The sequence below is a fragment of the Loxodonta africana genome, chromosome 5 (genome assembly GCF_030014295.1).
Source record: "Loxodonta africana isolate mLoxAfr1 chromosome 5, mLoxAfr1.hap2, whole genome shotgun sequence".
In the NCBI taxonomy this organism is placed as follows: Eukaryota; Metazoa; Chordata; class Mammalia; order Proboscidea; family Elephantidae; genus Loxodonta; species Loxodonta africana.
In genome coordinates, this window is record NC_087346.1 from 89,233,644 (window position 1) to 89,257,231 (window position 23,588).

The 23,588-nt window shown below is 37.1% G+C and overlaps 1 protein-coding gene across 2 annotated transcripts in view; it reads left to right on the plus strand.

Moving 5' to 3' along the window:
• The window catches only part of CENPC (centromere protein C), a 107,046-nt gene that overhangs the window by 12,533 nt on the left and 70,925 nt on the right, over nt 1-23,588 (plus strand). For both annotated transcript variants that reach the window (XM_010595705.3, XM_064285755.1), the window contains exons 3-5: nt 5,884-5,954; nt 6,645-6,739; nt 18,174-18,264. In XM_010595705.3, coding sequence (XP_010594007.2) covers nt 5,884-5,954; nt 6,645-6,739; nt 18,174-18,264 — 257 coding nt within the window. The remainder of the gene's footprint in view (nt 1-5,883; nt 5,955-6,644; nt 6,740-18,173; nt 18,265-23,588) is intronic.

Below are 23,588 nucleotides of genomic sequence, written 5' to 3' on the forward strand. Positions count from 1 at the left end.
TTTGGTCTTGTTCTTTCTTTCCTGTCTTTTTAATGACCTTTCATTTTCTTCATGTATAATGTTTTTGATGTCTTCCCGCAACTCTTCTGGTCTTTAGTTATTAGTGTTCAGTGTGTTAGATCTGTTTTTGAGATGGTCTCTAAATTCATAGTTGTACTTTGGCTTTCTTGGACTTGCTTTGATTTTCTTCAGTTTCAACTGGAACTTGCACACTAGCAATTGATAGTCTATTCCAGAGGCAGCCTTTGCCTTTTTTTTTTTTTTTAATTTTATTAATTTTGTTGTTGTAGAGAATATATACACAACTACCCTCTGCTGTCTAGTTGATTCCGACTCAGCAACCCTGTAGGATAGGGTAGAACTTGCCCCATAGAGCTTCCAAGGCTGTAAATCTTTATGGAAGCAGACCGCCACATCTTTCTACCATGAGTGGCCAGTGAATCTGAACTGCTAACATTTTGGTTAGCAGCTGAGCTGAGTGCGTAATCACTACACCACCAGTGCTCCTGTGCTCAGCAAAACATACACCAACTTAAAAGTTTCTGCATGTACAATTCAGTGACATTCATTACATTCTTCAAGTTATGCAACCCTTCTCACCCCTTTTTCTGAGTTGTTCCTCTTCTATTAACATAAACTCATTGCCCCCTAAGGCTCTTGTTTAATGTTTTGAGTTGCCCTTGTCAATTTTATCCTATGTAGATAGCTCTTAAAAGAACATAATGCTCAAGGCAGACATTCGATACTATTTAAGCTAAATTGTTATTTGGCTTTAAGAAGACTTCAGGGGATATTTTTGGTTTAAGGTTTAAAGATAGATAGTCTCGGGGCAATAGTTTCAGGCCTGGCTTTGTCTTGACTGACGATATTGAGCTCTTTAACCTGTTTCTACAGATGTAGTTGATCTAATAATTGTGTAATCTGCCCAGTGAGGTCATGTGCATGGTCTTCGATTGCGTTGTTGAAAAACAAGTATTTCCAATGAATCATTCGTTGGTCTTACAGAATTTTACCAGGTGATATCCAGTATGGTTTCCATCTCCAAGGCTGGATTTTTCAACTGTTGGTCCTTTTTATTTTGTTCCTAACTTTCGCATTTCAATTACCAGTAATTATTAGTGCATCTTGATTGCACATTTGATCAATTTCAGACTGCAGCAGTTTGTAAAAATCTTCAGTTTCTTCATCTTTGGCATTCGTGGTTGGTGGGTAAATTTGAATAATAGTCACATTAACTGGTCTTATGCATGCAAGAGTTTCTACATGTACAATTCAGTGACATTCATTACATTCTTCCTTAGAGGTCTTCCTTAGAGCTGTATGCATGTACTGATTGCATTGTACTTCAGGATAGATCTCAAAATGTTCTTTTTGAAGATGAATGCATCACTGTTCCTTTGTTGTTCCCTGTTATCTAGTGCATATGTAACAGAAATACTACAAATGCATGATTTATTTATTTATGATTTATTCTCTCACAGTCTAGGAGGCTAGAAGTCTGAATTCAGGGTACCAGCTCCAGGGGAAGGTTGTCTGTCTGTCGTTTGTGGGGAAGGGCATCAATCTTCCCCTAGTCTAGGAGCATCTAGATTGAGCCCTGTTTCATTAACATAACTGCCGCTAATGCCACCTCATTAACATCATAGAGGTCAAATTTACAACACATCAGGTTGCAAAATGGTGTCGATCACACAAAACTGGGAATTGTGGCTTAGTTTGCACACATTTTTTGGGGACAATTCAATCCATAACACCGGCATAGTAAAGCATGTAATTGTCAGATTTAGAATGGCCAATACCAGTTCATTTCAGCTTACTCATGCCTCAGATATTGATCTTCAAGGGTTCCATTTCATTTTTGTCAACTTCCAATTTTCCTTGATGCATACTTTGTACATTCCATGTTCCAATTACTAATGGACGTTTGCCTTTGTTTCTTCTTCTTCTGAGTTGTGCCATGTCAGTAAATGAAAGTCCCGAAGACTTTACTCCATCTGCATCATTAAAGTCAACCCGACTTTGAGGAGGCAACTATTCCTCAATTAAAGTATTTTGAGTCTCTTCTAACCTGAGGGTCTCATCTTCCATCAGTTTATCGGACAATGTTGCTATCCATAAGGTTTTTATTGGCTAATTTTTGAAAGTAGATCACTGGGCTTTTCTTATGGATCTGTCTTAGTCTGGAAGTTCTGCAGAAGCCTGACCACCATGTGTAATCCTGCTGGTATTTGAAATACCGATGACATAGCCTCCAGTATCATAGCAACATGCAAGCCACCGTAGTACAACAAACTGACCGAAGGGTGATTACAGACGATAATATCCATATTATGGGAACTGTGTATACATGTGTGTACCCGTGTGCATATGCATATATGAATGGTTCTACTCTAAATCCTAAGTAAATGAGGACTTCACTATCTGATCTGATTGGATCATGCATACGAGACACTTATACAGTGTTGGCAGTTGAAAACCTTTATTATTATTTATAGAAGGTAAACAGTAAACAACAAGAACAGATTTCTTAGAGAAAGCAAATAGTAAACATCAGGAACAGATCTGAAATGAACCGGTCCCCTCCATCCCTGTGGATACCCTACTTACTGTCATAGAGAAGGAACCCATTTACCCTTTCCGAGTTACCCATGTCCATTTCTGTATCACAGGATGGGCATGCCATGGATCAGATATCAGCAGGTGTCTCTCTCAGCTGCTGTGTTGTCTGCTCAGGTCAGGTGTGGGATGGCTGTGTTTCTTCTGACTCTCTCTCTCTCTTTCTCTATCTCTGTGGCTTTTCTTAGCTGGGTCTGGCCTCCTGTGCTTACTGGTCCAGCTCTCAGCTAGCAGCTTTGGGACAGCCCTGGGCTAGTACTAGGGTTAGGCTGGCCTTAGAACAGCTCTTGAGGCAAAACTTTTACGGGCAACTTCTGTACGGTGTATGCCCAAGTATCTGCTCTGTTGGCAACCCCAACAGCTGGAGGTGCCCAGCTGTGTTGGTGACATCCTGCCTGGAGGTGTCCAGCTCTGCTCCATCGGCCAACTAGCCCACTACCCCTGACTTCTGTGTGGGCCGACTCTGCCCCACTGCTGCTGTCTGCTGGTCTCGTGATTTCCGCAGCTCATACTGCTGCTGCCATTTCTCTGCTGTTTGGCTCTGCTGTGTTGCTGCCAGTGCTTTTGGTATTTGGTGTTGCCAGCTCGATGTTACTGCCCTTGATCTGTATTATAGCTCTTACAGGAGGTTGTCAGTGCAGGGTCCCGTAACCAAAGAATGTGTTCCTCTCCTGGCTCTCATGGATCAGGAAGCCCCAGAAACCTCTGTGAGATTGGTCACTTGTATAGGAAAACTCTTCAGGCAGGTAATAAGGTGACCAATCCCTGTAAACTGCTTATGCAGATAGTAAACCGAACAATTTTCTACAAGCCTTTTATGTGGATAGCAAACCAAACAATCCTTTGCAAGATTTTGGGAGAATTATAAACCCAGGGCCTGAATGGCTGCGTTAAAGAAACCCATTGCACCTCACTACTGTATTATTGTGCAAATAACATACATGTTTTATGTTTTTTTGCCAACACCCCCCCAGCCTCATAAGTGCTATGCTATTGTTTTTTACATGTTACTGTAAAAAGAAGAAATTAGCATAGCACGGTCATGAAAATATCTGGGGGGTGGGGTGATTGGCAGAAAAAAGCACACCATGCACGTTATTTACGTAAAGATGCTGGTATGTCAGTCAGATTTCTTGTTTGACAGCTAGTCTAGAACATATATTGGTGACCTGTGTTCTAATACTGACTTCGCCTTATCACCTTTGGTAAGTCATTTGATCTGTCTGGGTCTCAGTTTCCTTATGCATAAATTAGGGATAGCAGGGCTGTATTTATACTGTGTAATATATATATTTTTTAATATGTATACCTGTCCAGCCGTTTATGGTGTCTTGGGGTGATTTCTAGGCTTGAATTTTATAATAGTGACCTGTGTTCTGTTATTAAACCAAAAAAAAAAAAAACAAACCCAGTGGCTTGCAAGAGGCAGGTCACTTGATCTATCTGAATCTCAGTTTTCTAATCTGTAAAATGAAAAGTTAGGATTCAGTTAATGGTTTTTAACCAAATTTGCACAACAGGATCATCTGAATTACCCTAGAACATCTTATTCAGTTGGTTTGGCAGAAGTATCCAAGTGTGTGTATTTCTACAAAGCTACAAAGATAATTTCGTGCATATATCTGTTTAGAGTTATTGAATTAGTTGATTTCTGTGATCATTCTTTTATAAAATGCTATGATGAATGACCTCTTAATGCATATGGCTCATAATCTTAAGTTAATTCATATATAGTATTTTTCAAATTCTCTCAAGAGTGATAGATCAGGTGTCAGCAAACTACAGCATACTGTTTGGCTGCCTATTTTTGGAAATGCAATTTCATTGAAATGCAACCTTGCCAATTTATTTATGTATTATCTTTGGTTGTTTTCAAGTTACAGTGGCATAGTTGAGTAGTTGTGATGAGACCATATGGCCTGCAAACCTAAAGGCCCTATAAGCAAAAGTTTGCCAAAATGCATGTCAAATTTTATACTGACTCAAGTTCAGGCATCCTTCAATGTGAATGGTTAAACACTGTGAACACTACTCAGCAATAAAAAGAAATGAGCTATTGATACATGTAACAACTTGACTGAATCTCCAGAGAATTATGCTGAGTGAAAAAAGCCAGTGCAAAAGGCTACATACTATATGATTCTATTTATACAACATTTTTCAAATGATACAGTTTTAGAAATAGAGGACAGATTAGTGGTTAGGAATGAGAGAGAGGGAGGAGGTGAGATAGAGAAGTTGGTGTTGGTTATAAAATGGCAACAGAGAGATCTTTGTGGTGATAGAACCCATTCAGTGTCTTGACTGGTGGTGGATATATGAACCTATTGTTTTTATTAGGTATTTACAACACTGCGTGGTCCTGTGCCATCCTCACAATCATTGCTATTTTTGAGCCCATCCTTGCAGCCGCTCTGTCAGTCCATCTTATTGAGGACCTTCCTATAAAAAAAAAATATTTGCACAGAACTAAGTACACACACACACAGACACACAATTACAGCTAAAACAGAGGAGGTCTGAATAATAAGACCGGTGGATTGTATCAACGTCAGTATATTTGTTGTGATATTGTACTATAGTTTTTCAGACGTCACCATTGGGGGAAACTGGATAAAGTATACAAAGAATCTCTCTCTTTATTTCTTACAGCGGCATGTGAATCTACGATCATCTCAATATATTTTTTAATTAAAAATTTTTTATTCATAAACTGTTAAGATTAGTGATACTGAATTAAAAGTACAACTTGAGAACTTGTATGAAAGAGTATGTTTCTAGGAAAAGTTAGCACTTGTAACTGTGGAGTCTTTTAAAAGAAAAATTTCAGGACTGATTGGATTTGTTTAAAAAATGTTCTTGTTGAAATACCAAAACCAAAACCAAACCCAGTGCTATCGAGTCGATTCCAACTCATAGCGACCCTATAGGACAGAGTAGAACTGCCCCATAGAGTTTCCAAGGAGCGCCTGGTGTATTCAAACTGTGTTGAAATACATCAGAGTCTAAAACAATTTTAGACATGGCTGTTCAATCACCGAATATTATTATTAATGTAGATAATGACATACTACTTCATATACTTTCCTGGGAACTATTGGATCCTCATCTACTTGTGCTTTTTTCAAATAGTAATGGTAGTATTTTTCCTACTAAGTAATATTCCATAATAAGGAGAGATGGAAGTTTCAGAGTAGATGGTAACATAAATACCAAGTATCTTCTGGAAATGAAATGTTACATTTTTCTTTCTTTCCACTTAATTAGGGCACCTGACATAAATGTGGAGCAAGGCAAGAATATACTGGAAATCTTACAAGACTGTTTTGAAGAAAAAAGTAAGGCTTCATTTTTATATGGACTTTGAGGATTGAAATGGATAAAAATGTAAATTTGTCACGTTAATTAATGTCAAATGCAGCAAATATGTTCTAGTATTTAAACATGTAAAATATTTTCCCCCAAATTTTGAATGCATATGCAATTCCTTCTGTACTTTCATGTACCTTCTAGTACACTGAAGATAATTGTGGCAAAAATGTCATCCCTTTTAGTTCACACTAAATTATTATAGTCTGGAGGTCCTTAAATAATTACACAAAAGAGAAAATATATCATAGAAATAATTGTGCAAAATTGTTGGAATTACTGGAGAGTTTGAGATACTTTTGGTGATTTGCATGCCTTTCTAAGGAAGTGGGGAATTATGGAAAAAGTGCTAGTCAGCATTGGAAAGTATTGGAATAGGAGAATAGGCCAATCAGATAAGGACTGATGATGGAAGACCATCTCTTCTGTAAAAATCTCTGAAAGAAGAGCGGACACATACTTCTAGAATTTTGTTTGCTTTTCTCATTTCTTAAGGTCTTCAAGGAACATTTGAATACTGAATTGATGTCTGTACTTCATTTAAGGTAAATGTGTTGAAAGAAATGAACAGACTTCTTCACATGTCATACAGGGCTACTTTTAATTGTAACCGATAGACATTACACCATATTTGATTTTTTAAAATTTTATTCTTTTAGGTCTTGCCAATGATTTTAGCACAGATTCTACAAAATCAGTGCCGTGTTCAACACCCAAAATAAAAGACACTTGCATTCAGTCACCAAGCAAAGAGGTAAGTCAAAAGAGGGGAACTAGTAGGTTTAGTATTTTAATGAATGAAGTTAAATACAGTATACCAAACCAAACCCACTGCTGTCGAGTCAATTCCTATTCATAGCGACCCTATAGGACAGAGTAGAGCTGCCCCACAGGGTTTCCAAGGAGCACCTGGTGGATTTGAACTGCTGACCTTTTGATTAGCAACTATAGCTCTTAACCACTATGCCACCAGGGCATCATGCACAGTATAGTATATATTTTAATTCAGTTGTCTGTAAGCCTGATTCTTAAAAGGGAATCCAATGTTTCCATTGGCTTTCTATAAAGTTTGGAGGTATTTTTTTTGAAAATTTTGGTTTGACATTTCCTGTGTTTGAAATTGGGAGTCTGGGAATTAGAATTATCAATTTGTAACATGATCATCTTACACGTTTCCTAAAATAATATTTAAATTAGGTTTTTAGAAAAGTGGGCAGCTATTGAAGTTCCCGACTAGGTTGACAAGTTTGGTTATTTTCTGAAAACTGAAGGTACTCCATTGCTGTCCAGGGAAATCAGTCTCTATTGATTATGTGTCTTAAGAGCATAGATTGACTTAACTATATAAAATAACAGACTTTGAAATAGTTCTTAAAGCCAATGATCTAAGGCAAATTATTAAAAAACAATACTAATTAGAATCCCATAGTGCTAGAAATAGCATTCACTGAAAACTTGTAATTAAACAGGTAATTAACATATATAGACTTTTTGTTCTAAGAAATGAGGACAGAGCCTTTTTTTCAGGATTGAGATGCTTTCTTTAACCTATAATGTGATAAATTACATTGATTTGAAAGCTAAATCAACTTTGTTTCCTGGAATAAACTTGTCTTGGTCATAAAGTACTAACCTCTTATAAATATTGATTATGTTTGCTAATAGTTTGTTTAAAATGTTTGTATGTGTGTTCATGAATAAGATTATTTTGTTTTCAGTTTTCAAAGTGTTCTCATAGAGCTTGAGTATCAATCGTATGCTAGAGGTTTCTCTTCTAGGTAGGATGTAATAGATCTCAGTAGGTCAACACTGCTGCTGCAAAAACCAGTTAAAGAAACAAACAACAACAACAAAAAGCAAACGAATCATATTTTTAAAGACATGGGGGAACTGTGAAAGCAACGAGGACTAAAAATGACTTTAAATTCCAAAGAGGAAAGAAACCTAGAAGATGAACTAACAATTGGCCATTTTCTTTCCTGAGTTGTCTGTGTATAAGTTTTTCATCATTTCAAATTATGTATGTTTCCATCTTTTTGCTGTTGTGAATAATGCTGCAGTGAACATGGGTGTGCATATGCCTATTTTTGTCATAGCTCCTATTTCTCTAGGATATATTCCTAGGAGTGGGATTGCTGGATCATAAGCTATTGCTATTTCTAGCTTTTTAAGGAGGCACTGTATCATCTTCCATAGTGGTTGTACCATTTTACATTCCCACCAGCAGTGTGTAAGAGTTTCAGTCTCTTGGCAACCTCTCCAACGTTAATTTTTTTCTGTAACGTTGGAGTGAGATGGTATCTTATAGTTTTGATTTGTGTTTCTCTAATGGCTGATAATCCTGAACATTTCTTCACGTATTTTTTAGCTGCCTGGGTGTCTTCTCTGGTGAAGTGTCTGTTCATATCCTTTGCCCATTTTTTGATTGGATTATTTGTCTTTTTTCTTACTGAGACATTGAAGTATTTTATAGATTTTAGAGATTAGACCCTTGTCAGATATGTCATAGCCAAAGTTTTTTCCCAGTCTGTAGGTTTTCTTTTTACCCTTCTGGTGAAGTCTTGATGAGCATAAGTGTTTAATTTTTGGGAGCTCCCAATTATCCAGCTTATCTTCTGATGTTTGTGCATTGTTGGTTATGGTTTGTATTCTCTGTATGCCATGCATTAGGGCCTCTAGTGTTGTCCCTAGTTTTTCGTCCATGTTTTGATCATTTTAGGTTTTCTATTTTGACCTTTGATCGGTTTTGAGTTAGTTTTTGTGTGTGGAGTGAGGTATGGGTCCTGTTTTATTTTTTTACAGCTGGACATCCAGCTTTGCCAGTATGATTTGTTAAAAAGACTGCCTTTTCCCAATTTAATGGACTTTGCTCCTTTGTCAAAGATCAGCTGACCATAGGTGAATAGATTTACATCTGGATTCTTGATTCTGTTTCATTAGTCTGTGTGTCTGTTGTTATACCAGTACCAGCCTGTTTTGACTACTGTGGCTGTATAGTAGGTTCTCAGATCAGGTAGCGTGAGGCCTCCTACTTTGTTCTTTTCCTTCAGTAATGCTTTACTTGTCTGGGACCTCTTTCCTATCCACATAAAGTTGGTGATTTGTTTTTCCATCTCATTAAAGAATGTTGTTGGAATTTGGTTTGGGATTACGTTATATCTATAGATCACTTTGAGTAGAAATGACATTTTCACAATGTTGAGTCATCTTATCCATGAACGTGGAATGTTTTTCCATTTATGTAGGTCTCTTCTGTTTTTTTTGCAATAGTGTTTTGTAGTTTTCTTTGTATAGGTCTTTTATATCTCTGGTTAGATTTATACCTAAGTATTTTATCTTTTTAGGGGCTATTATAAATGGTATTGTTTTCCCGATTTCCTTTTCGAAGTTCTCTTTGTTGGTGTATAGGAATTCAACTGATGTTTTGTACGTTAATCTTGTATCCTGCTACCCTGCTGAATCTTTCTATTAGTTCCAGTAGTTTTATTGTGGAATCTTTGGGGTTCTCTATGTATAGGATCATATCAGCTGCAAATAGGGGTAGTTTCACTTCTTTTACAATTTGGATGCCCTTTATTTATTTATTTATTTTTGCCATATTGCTCTAGCTAGGACTTGCAGCACAATGTTAAATAAGAGTGATAATAAAGGTCATCCTTGTCTTGTTCTCGTTCTTACGGAGAATGCTTTCAGCCTCTCTCTGTTGAGAATGATGTTAGCTCCTGGTTTTGTATAACCCACCACTACCCCACTGCCTTACCCCTTTATTATGTTGAAGAATTTCACTTCTATTTTCACTAGCATATCTGTCAGTTTGTTGTACTGTGGGGGCTTGTGTGTTGCTGTGATGCTGGTATGAAGCTATGCCACCAGTATTCAAATACCAGAAGGGACACCCATGGCAGGCAGGTTTCAGCTGAGCTTTTAGCCTAAGACAGACTAGGAAGAAGGACCTGGTGGTCTACTTCTGAAAAGAATTAGCCAGTGAAAACTTCATGAATAGCCGCGGAACATTGCCTGGTATAGTGTGGGAAGATGAGTCCCTCAGGTTGGAAGGCATTCAAAAGACAACTGGGGAGGAGCTACCAACTCAATGTAGAGTCAATCTAAATGACGTGGATGGAGTCAAGATTTCAAGACCTTCCTTTGCTGATGTGGCGTGACTCAAAAGGAGAAGAAACAGCTGCAAACATCCATTAATAATTAGAATGTGGAATTTATGAAGTGTGAATCTAGGAAAATTGGAAATTATCAAAAATGAAATGGAACACATAAAGTTTGTTATCCTAGGCATTAGTGAGCTGAAATGGACTGGTATTGTCCATTCTGAATCAGACAATCATAAGGTCTCCTATGCCGGAAATGACAAATTGAAGAGGAATGACATTGCTTTCATTCATTGTCAAAAAGAACATTTCAAGATCTATCCTAAAGTACAACGCCGTCAGTGATAGGATACTAGCCATATACTTATAAGGAAGACAAGCTAATATGACTGTTATTCAAATTTACCCACCAACCACTAAGGCCAAAGATGAAAAAATTGAAGATTTTTACCAACTTCTGCAGTCCGAAATTGATTGAACATGCAATCAGAATGCATTGATAATTACCGGTGATTGGAATGTGAAACTGGAAACAAAAACTAAGGATTAGTAGTTGGAAAATATGGTCTTGGTGATAGAAACGATGTCAGTGATTGCGTGATACAATTAGCAAGACAATGACTTCTTCTTTGCAGATACCTTTTTTCAACAACATAAACGGCAACTATACATGTGGACCTCGCTGGATGGAATACGTAGGAATCAAATCGACTACATCTGTGGAAAAAGATGATGGAAAAGCTCAATATCATCAGTCAGAACAAGGCCGGGGCCGACTTTGGATGAGACCATCTGTTGCTCATATGCAAGTTGAGGCTGAAGCAAAAGAAAATTAGAACAAGTCCATTAGAACCAAAGTACAACCTTGAGTATATCCCACCTGAATTTAGAGACCATCTCAAGAATAGATTTGACGCATTGAACACTAATGACCACATATCAGATGAGTTGTGGCATGACATCAAGCACATCATACATGAAGAAAGAAAAGACCAAAGGGAATGTAAGTAGAGACTCTGAAACTTGCTCTTAAACATAGAGTAGCTAAAGTGAAAGGAAGGAATGATGAAGTAAAAAGCTGAAGATTTCAAAGGGCTGCTTGAGAAGACAAAGTAAAGTGTTACAATGGCATGTGCAAAGACCTGGCCTTATAAAACCAAAAGGGAAGAACACGCTTGGCATTTCTCAAACTGAAATAACTGAAGAAAAAATTCAAGCCTCGAGTTGCACTATTAAAGGATTCTATGGGAAAATATTAAACCAAGCAGGAAGCATCAAAAGAAGATGGAAAGAATACACGGAGTCACTGTACCAAAAATAATTGGTTGATGTTCATCTGTTTCAGAAGGTGGCATATGATCAAGAACCGACGGTACTGAAGGAAGAGTTCCAAGCTGCACTGAAGACATTGGCAAAAAAAAAAAAGACTTCAGGAACTGATGACATACTAGTTGAGATGTTTCAAAAAACAGATGCAGTGCTGGAAGCACTTACTCGACTATGCCAAGAAATTTGGAAGACAGCTACCTGTCCAACCAACTAGAAGAGATCCGTATTAGTACCCATTCTAAAGAAAGGTGATCCAACAGAATGTGGAAATTATCAGACAATATCACTACTACCACACACAAGTAAAATTTTGCTGAAGATCATTCAGAAGTGGCTACAGCAGTACCTCAAAAGGGGACTGTCAGAAATTCAAGCTGGATTCAGAAGAGGACGTGGAACCAGGGATATCACTGCTCATGTCAAATAATCCTGGCTGAAAGCAGAGACTGCCGGAAAGAAGTTTACTTGTGTTTTAGTGACTTTGTAAAAGCAGTGAACTCTGTGGATCATAACAAATTATGGATAACGTTGCAAAGAATGGGAATCACAGAACACTTAGTTGTGCTCACGAGGAACCTGTACATAGATCAAGAGGCAGTCGTTTGACCAGAATAAGGGGATGCTGTGTGGTTTAAAGTAAGGAAAGGTGTGCGTCAGTGTTATATTCTTTAGTCATACTTAGTATGTATGGTGAGCAAACAGTCTGAGAAGCTGAACTATATGAAGAAGAACAGGGCATCAGAGTTGGAGGAAGACTCATTAACAACCTGCAGTATGCAGATGATACAACCTTATTTGCTGAAAATGAAGGGGACTTGCAGCACTTAATGTTGGAGATCGAAGACCAAACAGCCTTCAGTATGGATTACACCTCAACATAAAGAAAACAAAAATCCTCATAACTGGGCCAATAAGCAACATCATGATAAACAGAAAAGATTGAAGTTGTCAAGGATTTCATTTTTCTTGAATCCACAATCAACACCCAAGGAAGCAGCAGTCAGGTAATCAAAGGACAATACTACATTGGGCAGATCTGCTGCGAGAGACCTCTTTAAGGTGTTAAAAAGTGAAGATGTCACCTTGAAGATTAAGGATCTCCTGATCCAAGCCATGATGTTTCGCATATGCACATGAAAGCTGGACAGTGAGTAAGTAAGATCAAAGAAGAATTGATGCCTTTGAATTGTGGTGTTGATGAAGAATGTTGAATATACCATGGACTGCCAAAAGAATGAATAGTCTGTCTTGGAAGAAGTACAGCCAGAATGCTCCTTAGAAGCAAGGATGGTGAGACTACATCTCACACAGTTTGGACGTGTTATCGGGAGGGGTCAGTCCCTGGAGATGGACATCATGCTTGGTAAAATAGAGGGTCAGAGAGAAAGAGGAAGACACTCAAAGATGGATTGATACAGTGACTGCAGCAGTGGGCTCAAGCATAACGATTGTGAGAGTGGCACAGGACCGCGCAGTGTTTCATTTTGTTGTACATACTGTTGCTATGAGTCAGAACCGACTCCATGACAGCTAACAACAACATTCCTATTTTATTGAGAGTTTTTTAGCAGGAATGTATGTTGGGCTTTATCAAATGCCCTTTCTATGTTGATTGAGATGATCATGCTCTTAGCAGCCTTATAAAAAATCACTTGACCATAGATGTGTGATTATTTTAGACTCTCAATTGTATTCAGTTGGTCTATGTATCTGTTGTTATACCAGTACCAGGCTGTTTTGATTACTGTAACTGTATAATATGTTTTAAAATCAGGACGTATGAGTCCTCCTACTTTGTTCTCTTTTAATATTGCTTTGGCTATTTGGGGCATATGAATTTGAGAATTGGTTTTTCCATTCCTATACAGAAAGCTTTGGAATTTTGTCAGGATTGCATTGAATTTATAGATTGCTTTGGGTAGTATTGACATCTTAACAATATTAAGTCTCCAGTCCCATGAAGGCAGAACATCTTTCCATTTATTTAAGTCTTCTTTAATCTCTTTGAGCAGTTTTTTTTTTTTTTTTTAATAATCTTCACTGTATAAATCCTTCACATTCCTGATTGAATTTATTCCTAGGTTTTTTATTCTCCTAGATGCTATTGTAAATGAATTTGTTTCCCTAATTTCTCTTTCAGATTTCTCATTGCTGATGTATAGAAGCCCAACTAATTTTTGTTTACTTTATACCCTGCGGCTTTGTTAAACTCCTCTATTAGCTCAAGTTTTCTTGCGCACTCTGGGATTTTCTCTGTATAGGATCATGTCATCCACAAATAATTTTACTTTTTTTCCAATCTGTCTCCTTCATATTTGAAGGATGATTTCACTGGAATTCTAGATTGGTGTTTATTTTCATTTAGCAGTTTACTCCACTGTTTTCTTGTTTGTGTGGTTTCTGGACAAAATGTTGCTGTAATTATTATTCTTGTTCCTGTATAGGTTAGGTGTTTTTTCCTTTTCTGACTCATTTCAAGAGTTTGTTTGTTTTTGGTTTTCTGCAGTTTGAATACACATAGGTGTAGTTTTTTTGGGTGTTTATCATGTTTTGTGTTCTGTATGATTCTTTATCTATGGTTTGGTGTTTGTCGTTATTTTGGAAAATTCTGTCATTATTTCAAATATTCTTCTGTTCTTTTTTCTTGTATTTCAAATACACATTCGTTGCACTTTTTGTAATTTTTGACTCTCAAGCTAGTGGACATTCAGCCTCCAGCAATTTTTCGGTAACTGTTTAAATGTTGCTACGAGTTACTGACGCTTGGGGGTTATTTTCCTGGTAAGCTGTGATTCTCTGTATTTGCCTGTGTGTTCAGTTTCCAGGGTGGTTGTTTGCCTTATAACCTTCATTTAATAATGGGTTTAAGAAGAGTTGTTGGTTTTCAGTTTATTTAGCTATTTTCCTGACGTGAGGATGGGAATGACAACCTCCAAACTCTTTGATTCCCTGGCAAAGGTTGGAAGGTGAGGGGCTCTATGGTTCTTACTGCTTCTTATACACATTTTTCATAACCCTTCTGTTTGTGGGCTCCACCTGTACTCCTTTTAGTGGTAACTTGTACCTCTAATTACTGAGCCTTTATAGATTGTGGCAGTTTGAATCTGTCTGCTTTGGGGCTTTCTCCACTGCTAGGCTATTTCAGTTTTCTCTGGTGTGAGAAGTTAGTTGCTACTAATCTGCTTTCCAAGTTGAAGAAGCTTGTCGCTATCTCTCTTCTACCTTCATTTCTCTTTTCTTTCTTTCTGTCTTCTTCTCGCCTTACACTTCTTTTTTCTTTTAATATTTTATTCTGTTTTAGGTGGAAGTTTACACAAGTTAGGTTCCCATTTTACAGTTTTTATACAAATTGTTCCATGACATTGGTTATGTTTTTCACAATGTGTCAACATTCTCATTGTTTCTATTCAGTTTGTTTTGTTTACATTAATCTTACTTCCCTGTCCCTCCTTATCCTCTCATCTTTGTTGTAGGGTAAATGTTGACCCTTGGTCTCTTGATTGTACACGGGAGAATTACTCACAGGTGGTAATTGTTTATTTTATAAGCCAATCTAATATTTAGATAAAAGGTGACCACCAGGAACGGCTTCAATTCCAAATTCAAAGGGTATCTTAGGGTGATAGTCACTCGGGGTTCCTCTAGTCTTTATTGATCCCATAAGCCTGGCATTCTTTAGGAATTTGAGTTTTGTTCTATGTTTTTCTGCCTTTCTCTCCAGGGCCTTCTTCCATGTCCCTGGTCAGAATGGTTGGTAGTGGTAGCCAGGCACCATCTAGTTCTTCTTGTCTCAGGCTAAATGAGGCCGTGGTTCATGTTGGCTGTTAGTCTTGTGGGCTAGTTACTTCTTTGAGTCTGGTTTTCTTCATTTTGTTCTAGATGAGTACAATAGTTGTATCTTAGTTGGCCACTTTCAAGCTTTTAAAGACTCCAGTCGATACTCACCAAACTAGAATGTAAAACATTATCTTTACGATCTATGTTATGTCAGTTGACCGAGTTGTCCCACGAGACTATGGTTCCAAGCCTTCAAACCTAGTAAACCAGTCCTGCGAGGTGTTTGGTTATGTCTGGGAAGTATCCGTAACTATGCCCTCTATATGGTTTATTATATATATAAATATATATGCAGCACACATAAATATGTATATACATAGCCTAAAGATACACCTATACATGCGCACCCATATACTCACATGCGCCTTCCTAAACATGTATGTACATATATATCTGTGTAACCATACACGTTTTTTTTTTGGTTATTATTGTTGCAAAATTATATAACATTTACCAGAATTGTCCCTTACATACTTCTTAGTGTCTTCATTTACCTTGGATGGGTTGTGCAGACTTCACTCACACTGGGTATTGCCTTCCATATCTCCCAAAATAACAAGTATCTGGTACCTAGAAAGTGATTTCCTCTCACCCCTTCCATCCCTGGTAACCATGAAAGAACGTTACTTTCTGTGTGTATACCTTTTCTTGACCTTTTATAAAAGTGAGACCATACAATATTTGTCCTTTTGTGATTATTTCACTCAGCATAAGGTCTTCCAGATTCATCATGTTACAAGATGTTTAATGGACTCATCATTATTCTTTATAATTGCATAGCATTCCATTGTACCTATGTACCACAATTTGTTTATTTGTTGATGGACAGGTTGTTTCCATGTTTTTGCTATTGTGTATAATGCTCCAGTGAACATAGGTGTGCACATGTCTATTCTTGTCACTGTTATTATAGCTCTAGGATATATACCTAGGAGTAGGGTTGCTGAATCTTTAGATATTTCTAACTTTTTGAGGAAGCACCATGCCATTTTCCAAAGTGGTTGTACGATTTTACAATCCCACCAGCAGTGTATAAGAGTTCCAGTCCCCCAACAACCTTGCCAGCATTTGTTGTTTTTTTTTTTTTGTTTGGATCAGTGCCATTTCTGCGGCGGTGAGGTGGAATCTTATTGTAGTCTTGATTTGCATCTCTCTGATGGCTAATGATGGCGAGCGTTATTTCATATTATCTGCCTGAATGAATGTTGTCTTTGGTGAAATGTCTGTTCATGTCCTTTGGGCTTAAATGTTTTTAAAATCTCTTAATCATTAAGAGAGACAGTGATTAAATGAAAGCCTGCCTTTGTTTCTTTATGGAATTTAATTCCATAGATTGTATTATACATTGATTGGCATTTTTTATATGAATTATAGCTCCATTATTCATTCCTCAGTACATTTTTAGGTTGTTTACATCTAGTAGTGTTAGTGATGCAGTGTGCATCCTTACTTACGTTTGCTTGTGCACGTGTTTTAAACTGCATTCCTCTAGGATGTGCACATTTGAAATGAAATTACTAAATATTGTCAGATTTTTCTGCAAAATGATTTGTCAATTTTCCTTCCCACTTTCAGTGTCTGAATGAGATTTTCCTTTTCTAGATTTTAAAAATTTATGCCTTTAAGTATTTTATGCTTAGAAAAGAGCATATATAGTTCATGCAAGATATTAAAAATAATATAGATGAACACCCTTGTACCCATCGTTTGGTGTAAAAAACAATACATTTGAAGCCCCTTTGTCTATGTATGTGTGTGCAGTATAGGTATCTGTGTGCCCCTTTCTCGTCCTATTTTTCTCCTTCTTCCATCTGTGTATAGGTAACCCTATTTTGAATTTCATGTTCACCACTTTCGTCCTTTACTTTATAGTTTTATCACATATGTGTTGCCATTTGTCAGCACTTCTGATGCCACTTATGTCAGATCCCATGTTTGGTGCTTCACTAGAAGGATTTATGCAACTGAGCAAATAGTTGACTCATGGCTGAGATTTATTATAGGCACATAATCAGGATAAACAGCCAGATTGATAATGGAAAAAGACGCATCAGGCAAAGTCTGGAGGAATCCATATACAGGCTTCCTGTACTCTTCCCCAAAGGGGCCACACAGTACACTCCTTGCATTTAGCCGTGAAACACAGTCGCATGAGCATATTGTTGTTTCTGCCCAGGGAAACTCGTTGAAGACTCATCCTGTTTTTATTGAAGGTTAGTCATTTAGGCATCCTCTGCCCACCAAAATTCCAGACTCCTCAAAGGAAAGGAGATACTCACTATAAATCACATTGTTTCTACAGTCTAAGCAGGCTGACACAGCAGATGTAACCTCACTGATTGCTAAAGATGGCATATTCTGAAAGCCAAGCTCCGGATGTTAGCCCTGCAAGCATGCTCTTTAAATGATCAGGCCTGCTATGTTAACTCTCTCCTGCATAAGGTGAATCCCTAAATAACTATACTGTTTTACATATCTTCAGATCTATTATATATTTTACATAAATGAGATTATTCTATACTTTGGCAACTTCTTTTTTTTTTGGTCAACATAATCTTTCGTGCATGTTGCTGTGGCTTATTCATTTTCACTGTTGTATATATGATATGATATTCTGTTATTTGACTGTGTCACAGCTTATTTATTTGGTCTCCTGTTGGTAGTTTTTTTGCTGTTCAGAGCTGCATTGTTTCCGTTATATACCATTTCTACTTTACTAAAAAAAAAAAAAAAAAAACCGGTGCCGTATAGTGCCAAATTGTTTTCCTAAGTAGTCATTTCAGTTTACAGCTTTACCAGCTAGGTTGTTGTTTTTAAATCCTTTTTTTTCCTCATTTTAAAAACAAATGTGTGTAGTCAGAATTGATAATTTTAATAAAGTAGAGCTAGCTAACATTGTATTTTTCCTATGTTCAGCACCAGAAATCCCGTCCAAAGTTGCTTCCAGCTTCTTCAAGAAAGAAAGAAGGCTTCATTGTAGAACCAAATGAAGAGATCAGCAAATCAGGTTAGTAGCATTCCCATGGTTGTTGTTTGCTAGATATCTTTAAAAGATTAGAAATGTGAAAGGTGGCACATATGTTGGTTTGAGTGACAAGGTCAGAGTCAGTTTAGGCAGAATTATGACATGGATGAAGTTGATTTTGATTCTCTTTCAAGTCCATGGCCAGTGTCCTTTTCTCTCTTCTCCTATTGCCCCATTTCTTTCTTCAGTTGTATGTGCTGCTACTTTTTAAAGATTTCTTCGTTTGCGTTTTTCACATTACAGAAGTATTCCATCTGAGGCAACAGAGCCAAAGATTTAAAAGAGAAAGCTAATTATTACTCCCATCATCCTGCTGAGGTAACCTTTGAATCTGCCTATACCTCCACTGGTACTCATAAATGAAAACATATATATGCACTCACACATGTGTGTATACTTTTAGAAGAGGCTATAATTTTCTGTCTCACCAGCAATGTTTGAATGTACTTTATAACCTGATAGACTATTTACTATTCTTCGTTTTTTCCAGTCTGATAGATATTAAGTGATCTATCCTCATTGTTACTTTAGTGTCATGGAGTTGGAGCACTGTTTTATAAGTTTACTGACTACTTGAATTTGCTTTTTTTTTTTTAAACCTTTTTGCAATTTATATTTCATACATAGTTCACTCCAGATGAGGGTTTATAATTCGTATGCAACTCATTGTCAATTCATTGATTCTTGCCTGTTTGCAGTTCCTCAGTGCTTTCCTCTGTTCCCTGATTCAGTTCCTCAAAGCCGAGTACCTTTTACTTATTGTATTTCTTGTTGTATTTGTGGGGGAGAATTGGAATGGTGGTCTGTTTACACTGCCATCTTCCCAGAATCTTGAATTTGCTTGTATCTGCAATGTCTGTTCATATTGTTTGCCTATTTGTGGTATTTTTGGGTCAGTTTGTAAGAGATCTTTAAATTGAATATATGTAACCATCTGAAATTTGTGTAACAGATATTTTTCAAAATTTATCCCTTGGAATAAAGGAATAAATATTGCATTATTTGACCATATCACAATTTATTTATTCACTCTCCAGTCAGTAAATACTTTTTTGCTGTTCAGAGCAACATTATCTCCATGATAGCTTAAATGCAATTTGGTCTTTGTTAGGTAATGCCCAATTGATTTCCCAGAGGAGTCATTTCAGTATAACTCTACCAGCTGATTTGTTGTTTTTAAATCCTTTTTTTCATTTTAAAGATAAATGTGTTTAATCAGAATTGGTAACTTGATAAAATAAGATGTAGTATTTTATCTCTTCTATGCTAAGTGCCTGAGGAACCCTGGTAGTGCAGTGGTTAAGCGCTTGGCTGTCAGCCAGAAGTTTCGAGGTTTGAACCCACAAGCCACTCCACAGGAGAAAGATGTGGTGGTCTGCTTCCTTAAAGATTTACAGCCTTGAAAACCCTTTGAGGCAGTTCTACTTTGTCCTGTAAGGTCGCTACGAGTCGAAATCAACTCAGCAGTGGGTTTAGGTTTTTTTTCTTTTTTTTTAAATTTATTCTCAGTGCCAGAAATCACATGGCCTGATAAAATGAGTTGGGAGGTGTTTCCTATTCTAATTTCTGGGAAGGATTGTGTAAAATTGGTGTTAATTCTTTGTTTGGTATAAATGTCCAATAAAACCATATGGGCCTGGAGATTTCTTTTTTGAGACATTTTGAATTACAAAATACGTTAATTATTATAGAACTATTCAAGTTATCTGTTTCATCTTGTCTGAATTTTGGTAGTTTGTAGATGTTGAGAAATTACTCCGTGTGGGGTAAAGGACTTGGTTTTACCCCACTTGAGGTGGCCTTTGTTGTTGGCTCTGGAGAACTATCTCTTGGAAGAATTGGGTGCCTTGCCTGGGATTTCTCGGCCACACCTGAGAATTTCTATTTTGAGTGGGGTCTGGCCAGACCAGAAAAGACTGAACTGAGACACTCCCAGCTCTAATCTATTACCACAAGGATCATTCTCACCTCCTCCCATTGTTTATTTGTAACTCTGTCTTAAGAGTGAGGAAGTTGGCTCTTACCAGCCATCATCAATTTACGTGACTTTTTTTTTATTTCTTTTTTTGTTATTGAGAATATATACCAGGAGAACTTAAACTGGTTCAGCAATTTCTACATTACAATTCAGTGATGCTGATTACATGCTTCAAGTTGTGCAACCATTCTCACCCTCTTTTTCTGAATTGTTTCTTCCCCATTAACATAAACTCATTACCCCCTAAGTTTCCTTATTTTTCAAGTTGCTGTTTTCAGTTTGATCCCATGTAGATCTCTAATTGAGCATAATGCTCAAGGCAGACATTCTTTACTATTTAAGCTAAACTAGTGTTTGGTTTAGAGAAGGCTTCAGGAGATATTTTTGGTTTAGAGATTATCTCAGGTTGGTAGTTTCTGGGCTCATCCAGCCTCCATGGTTCCAGAAAGTCTGAATTCCCTGAGAATATGAAATTCTCTTCCACATTCCACTCCTTTTGATTAGGATTTTTATGTAGAATCTTTGATCAGATCATTCAGTAATGGTAGCTGGGCACCATCTGTGCTGGTCTTATGGCAAAGGAGGCAGTTATTCATTGAGGCAATCAGCCATGCATTCCATTGCCTTTTTTATTCCTGACTCTCCTTCTTCCACTGATGTTCTAGGTGAATAGAGATCAATGGTTGTACCTTGGATGGCCACTTGCAAGCTTTTAAGACTCCAGGCACTACACACCTAAGTAGGAGGTCGAACAGAAGCACTAAAAACGGTATTAGGCCAATTAACTGGGATGTCACATGAAACCATGAGTGTAAACTTCAAAACCAAGAAACCAAGTCCCATGAGGTGTTTGGTTGCACATAATGAACAATTTCTTTTGGTTTTCATTTTACATACTCATTTCCATTGTTACTTAGGTCAACACTTTTTCTCCACCCCTTCAGTGAGGTTGTTTTATACATGTATAGTAAATGTAATTAAATTGTTTTGTCACAGTTTACATTCCATCCTGAGATTCCTATAATCTCTGAAATTTTTTTTTTTTTTAATTTCCATGCATTAAAGTGCACTTTTGGTGCTGTAGAGTTTTAGAGTTTTGACAAATGCATGGTGTTATATATCCAAAATTACAGTGTTGTCTTAGGCTGGGTTCTCTAGAGAAGCAAAACTAGTGAAGTGTATAAATACACATATAGATTTATATCAAGAAACTGGGTCATGCAGTTGTAGAGGCTGAAAAGTCCCAAGTCTGTGGGTCAGGCTGAAGGCTTCTCTTGACTCACATAGCTGCGGGGGCTGGCAAACCCAAGATCGACTGGTAAGACGGCTGTTAAGCACTAGTTCCAGTCCCAAGAATCAGAGGTCACATGAACAGGAGCCAGCTGCAGGATTGAGTGAGCAAAAGCTATTTTACTGTTTCTGTAGTCTTACCTTTGTCAGAATTCATATATTTGGAATCATACTGGATGTAACCTTTTCAGATTAGCTTTTTGCATTTAGCAGTATACAGTTAAGGTTCAAGTGTCTCTTTTCGGAGCTTGGTGTAGTGCTTTTTTTTTTCTCTTAATTGCTGAACAATATTTTATTGTATGGATTTAACACAGCTTGACAAACCTCTAGCCAGGCTAACTAAGAATAAAAGGACATAAACTACCAACACTCAAGCAAGGAAAAATTCTTCATCTGAGTAGCCTTTTGTTACAGAAATTAAATCAATAACAAGTAACCAGTAAGTAAAGCACCAGGGCCAAATGGCTTCACTGGTGAATTTTACTAAATTTAAGACAGAAGTGATACCAGTTCTTCATAATCTTTTCTAGAAAATAGAAGCAGAGGGGGCACTTCCTAACTTATTACATGAGGCCAACATTATCCTAACATTAAACTGTATAAAGACATTACCGGAAAGAAAAACCTCTCAAACACAGATGTAAACATTCTTACCAAAATATTATTATATTTAATTCAACAATGCATAAAAAGGATTATACAGCACAAACAAGTGGGATTTATTGCAGGCATGCAAGGCTGGTTCAATATTTGAAAATCCATTGTTATCTTCCACATTGAAAAAAAGTTAAAAAAGTGATCATGTCTCTTCATGTAAAAAAATTGACAAAATCTATCACTTATTAATAATAAAATCTCTCAGCAAACTAGTAGTAGAGGGAAACTTCCTCAGCTTGATAAAAAGCCGGTACAAAAAAACCACCATTAACATCATACTTAATGATGAAAATTAGATGTTTTCTCCTTAAGATGGGAAACAAGACAAGGATGTCCACTATCATTACTACTATATACCATTGTATAGGAGTCATAGCTATTCAATAAGATAAGAAAGTGGAAGATACAGATTGGGAAGGGAGAAATAAAGTTTGTCTTTGTTCTCAGATGACGTAATTGTTTATGCAGAAAATCACAAAAAATCAACAAAGCTTCTGGAGCTAATAGTGAGTATACAATGGCCTCTGGATGCAACATTAATATACAAAAGTCAATTGCTTTTCTATATACCAGCAATGAGCAATTAGAATTTGAAGTTTAGGGGGAAAAAATACTCTTTGCAATTGAACCAACAATAATGAAATACTTAGGTATAAATCTAACAAAATGTATTCAAGATCTATAGGCAGAAAACTAAAATTGATGAAAGTAATCGAAGAACATCTAAATAAATGGAGAGCTGTTCCATGTTCATAGATATAAGGCTCAATATATTATTACGATATCAATTCTTCCTGACGTTATAGTTTCAGCACAATTCCAAAGAAATTCCCAGCAAGCTTTTGTGTAGATATTGACAAACTGATTTTAAAATTTACATGGAATAGCTAAAATAGCTGAAATAATGAAGAAGAAAAACTAAGTAGGAGCACTCGCATGGTCTGATTTCAAGACTTACTGTAAACCTACAGCTATCCAGACCACGTGGTACTGGTAATAAACAGACACATAAATTAATGGAACAGAATAGAGGTCCCAAAAAGAGACCCAGACAGATAGAGTCAATTAACTTTGACAAAAAAAAAAAAAAAAACCCAACCCATTGCCATAGAGTCGATTCCAACTCATAGTGACCCCATAGGACAGAGTAGAACTGCCCCGTAGAGTTTCCAAGGAGCACCTGGTGGATTGAACTGCTGACCTTTCGGTTAGCAGCTGTAGCTCTTAACCACAACACCACCAGAGTTTCCATTGAATATACCATGGACTGCCAAAAGAACAAATCTGTCTTGGAAGAAATACAGCCAAAGTGCTCCTTAGAAGCAACAATGGTGAGACTGTGTCTTATATACTTTGGACATGTTATCAGGGGGGATCAGTC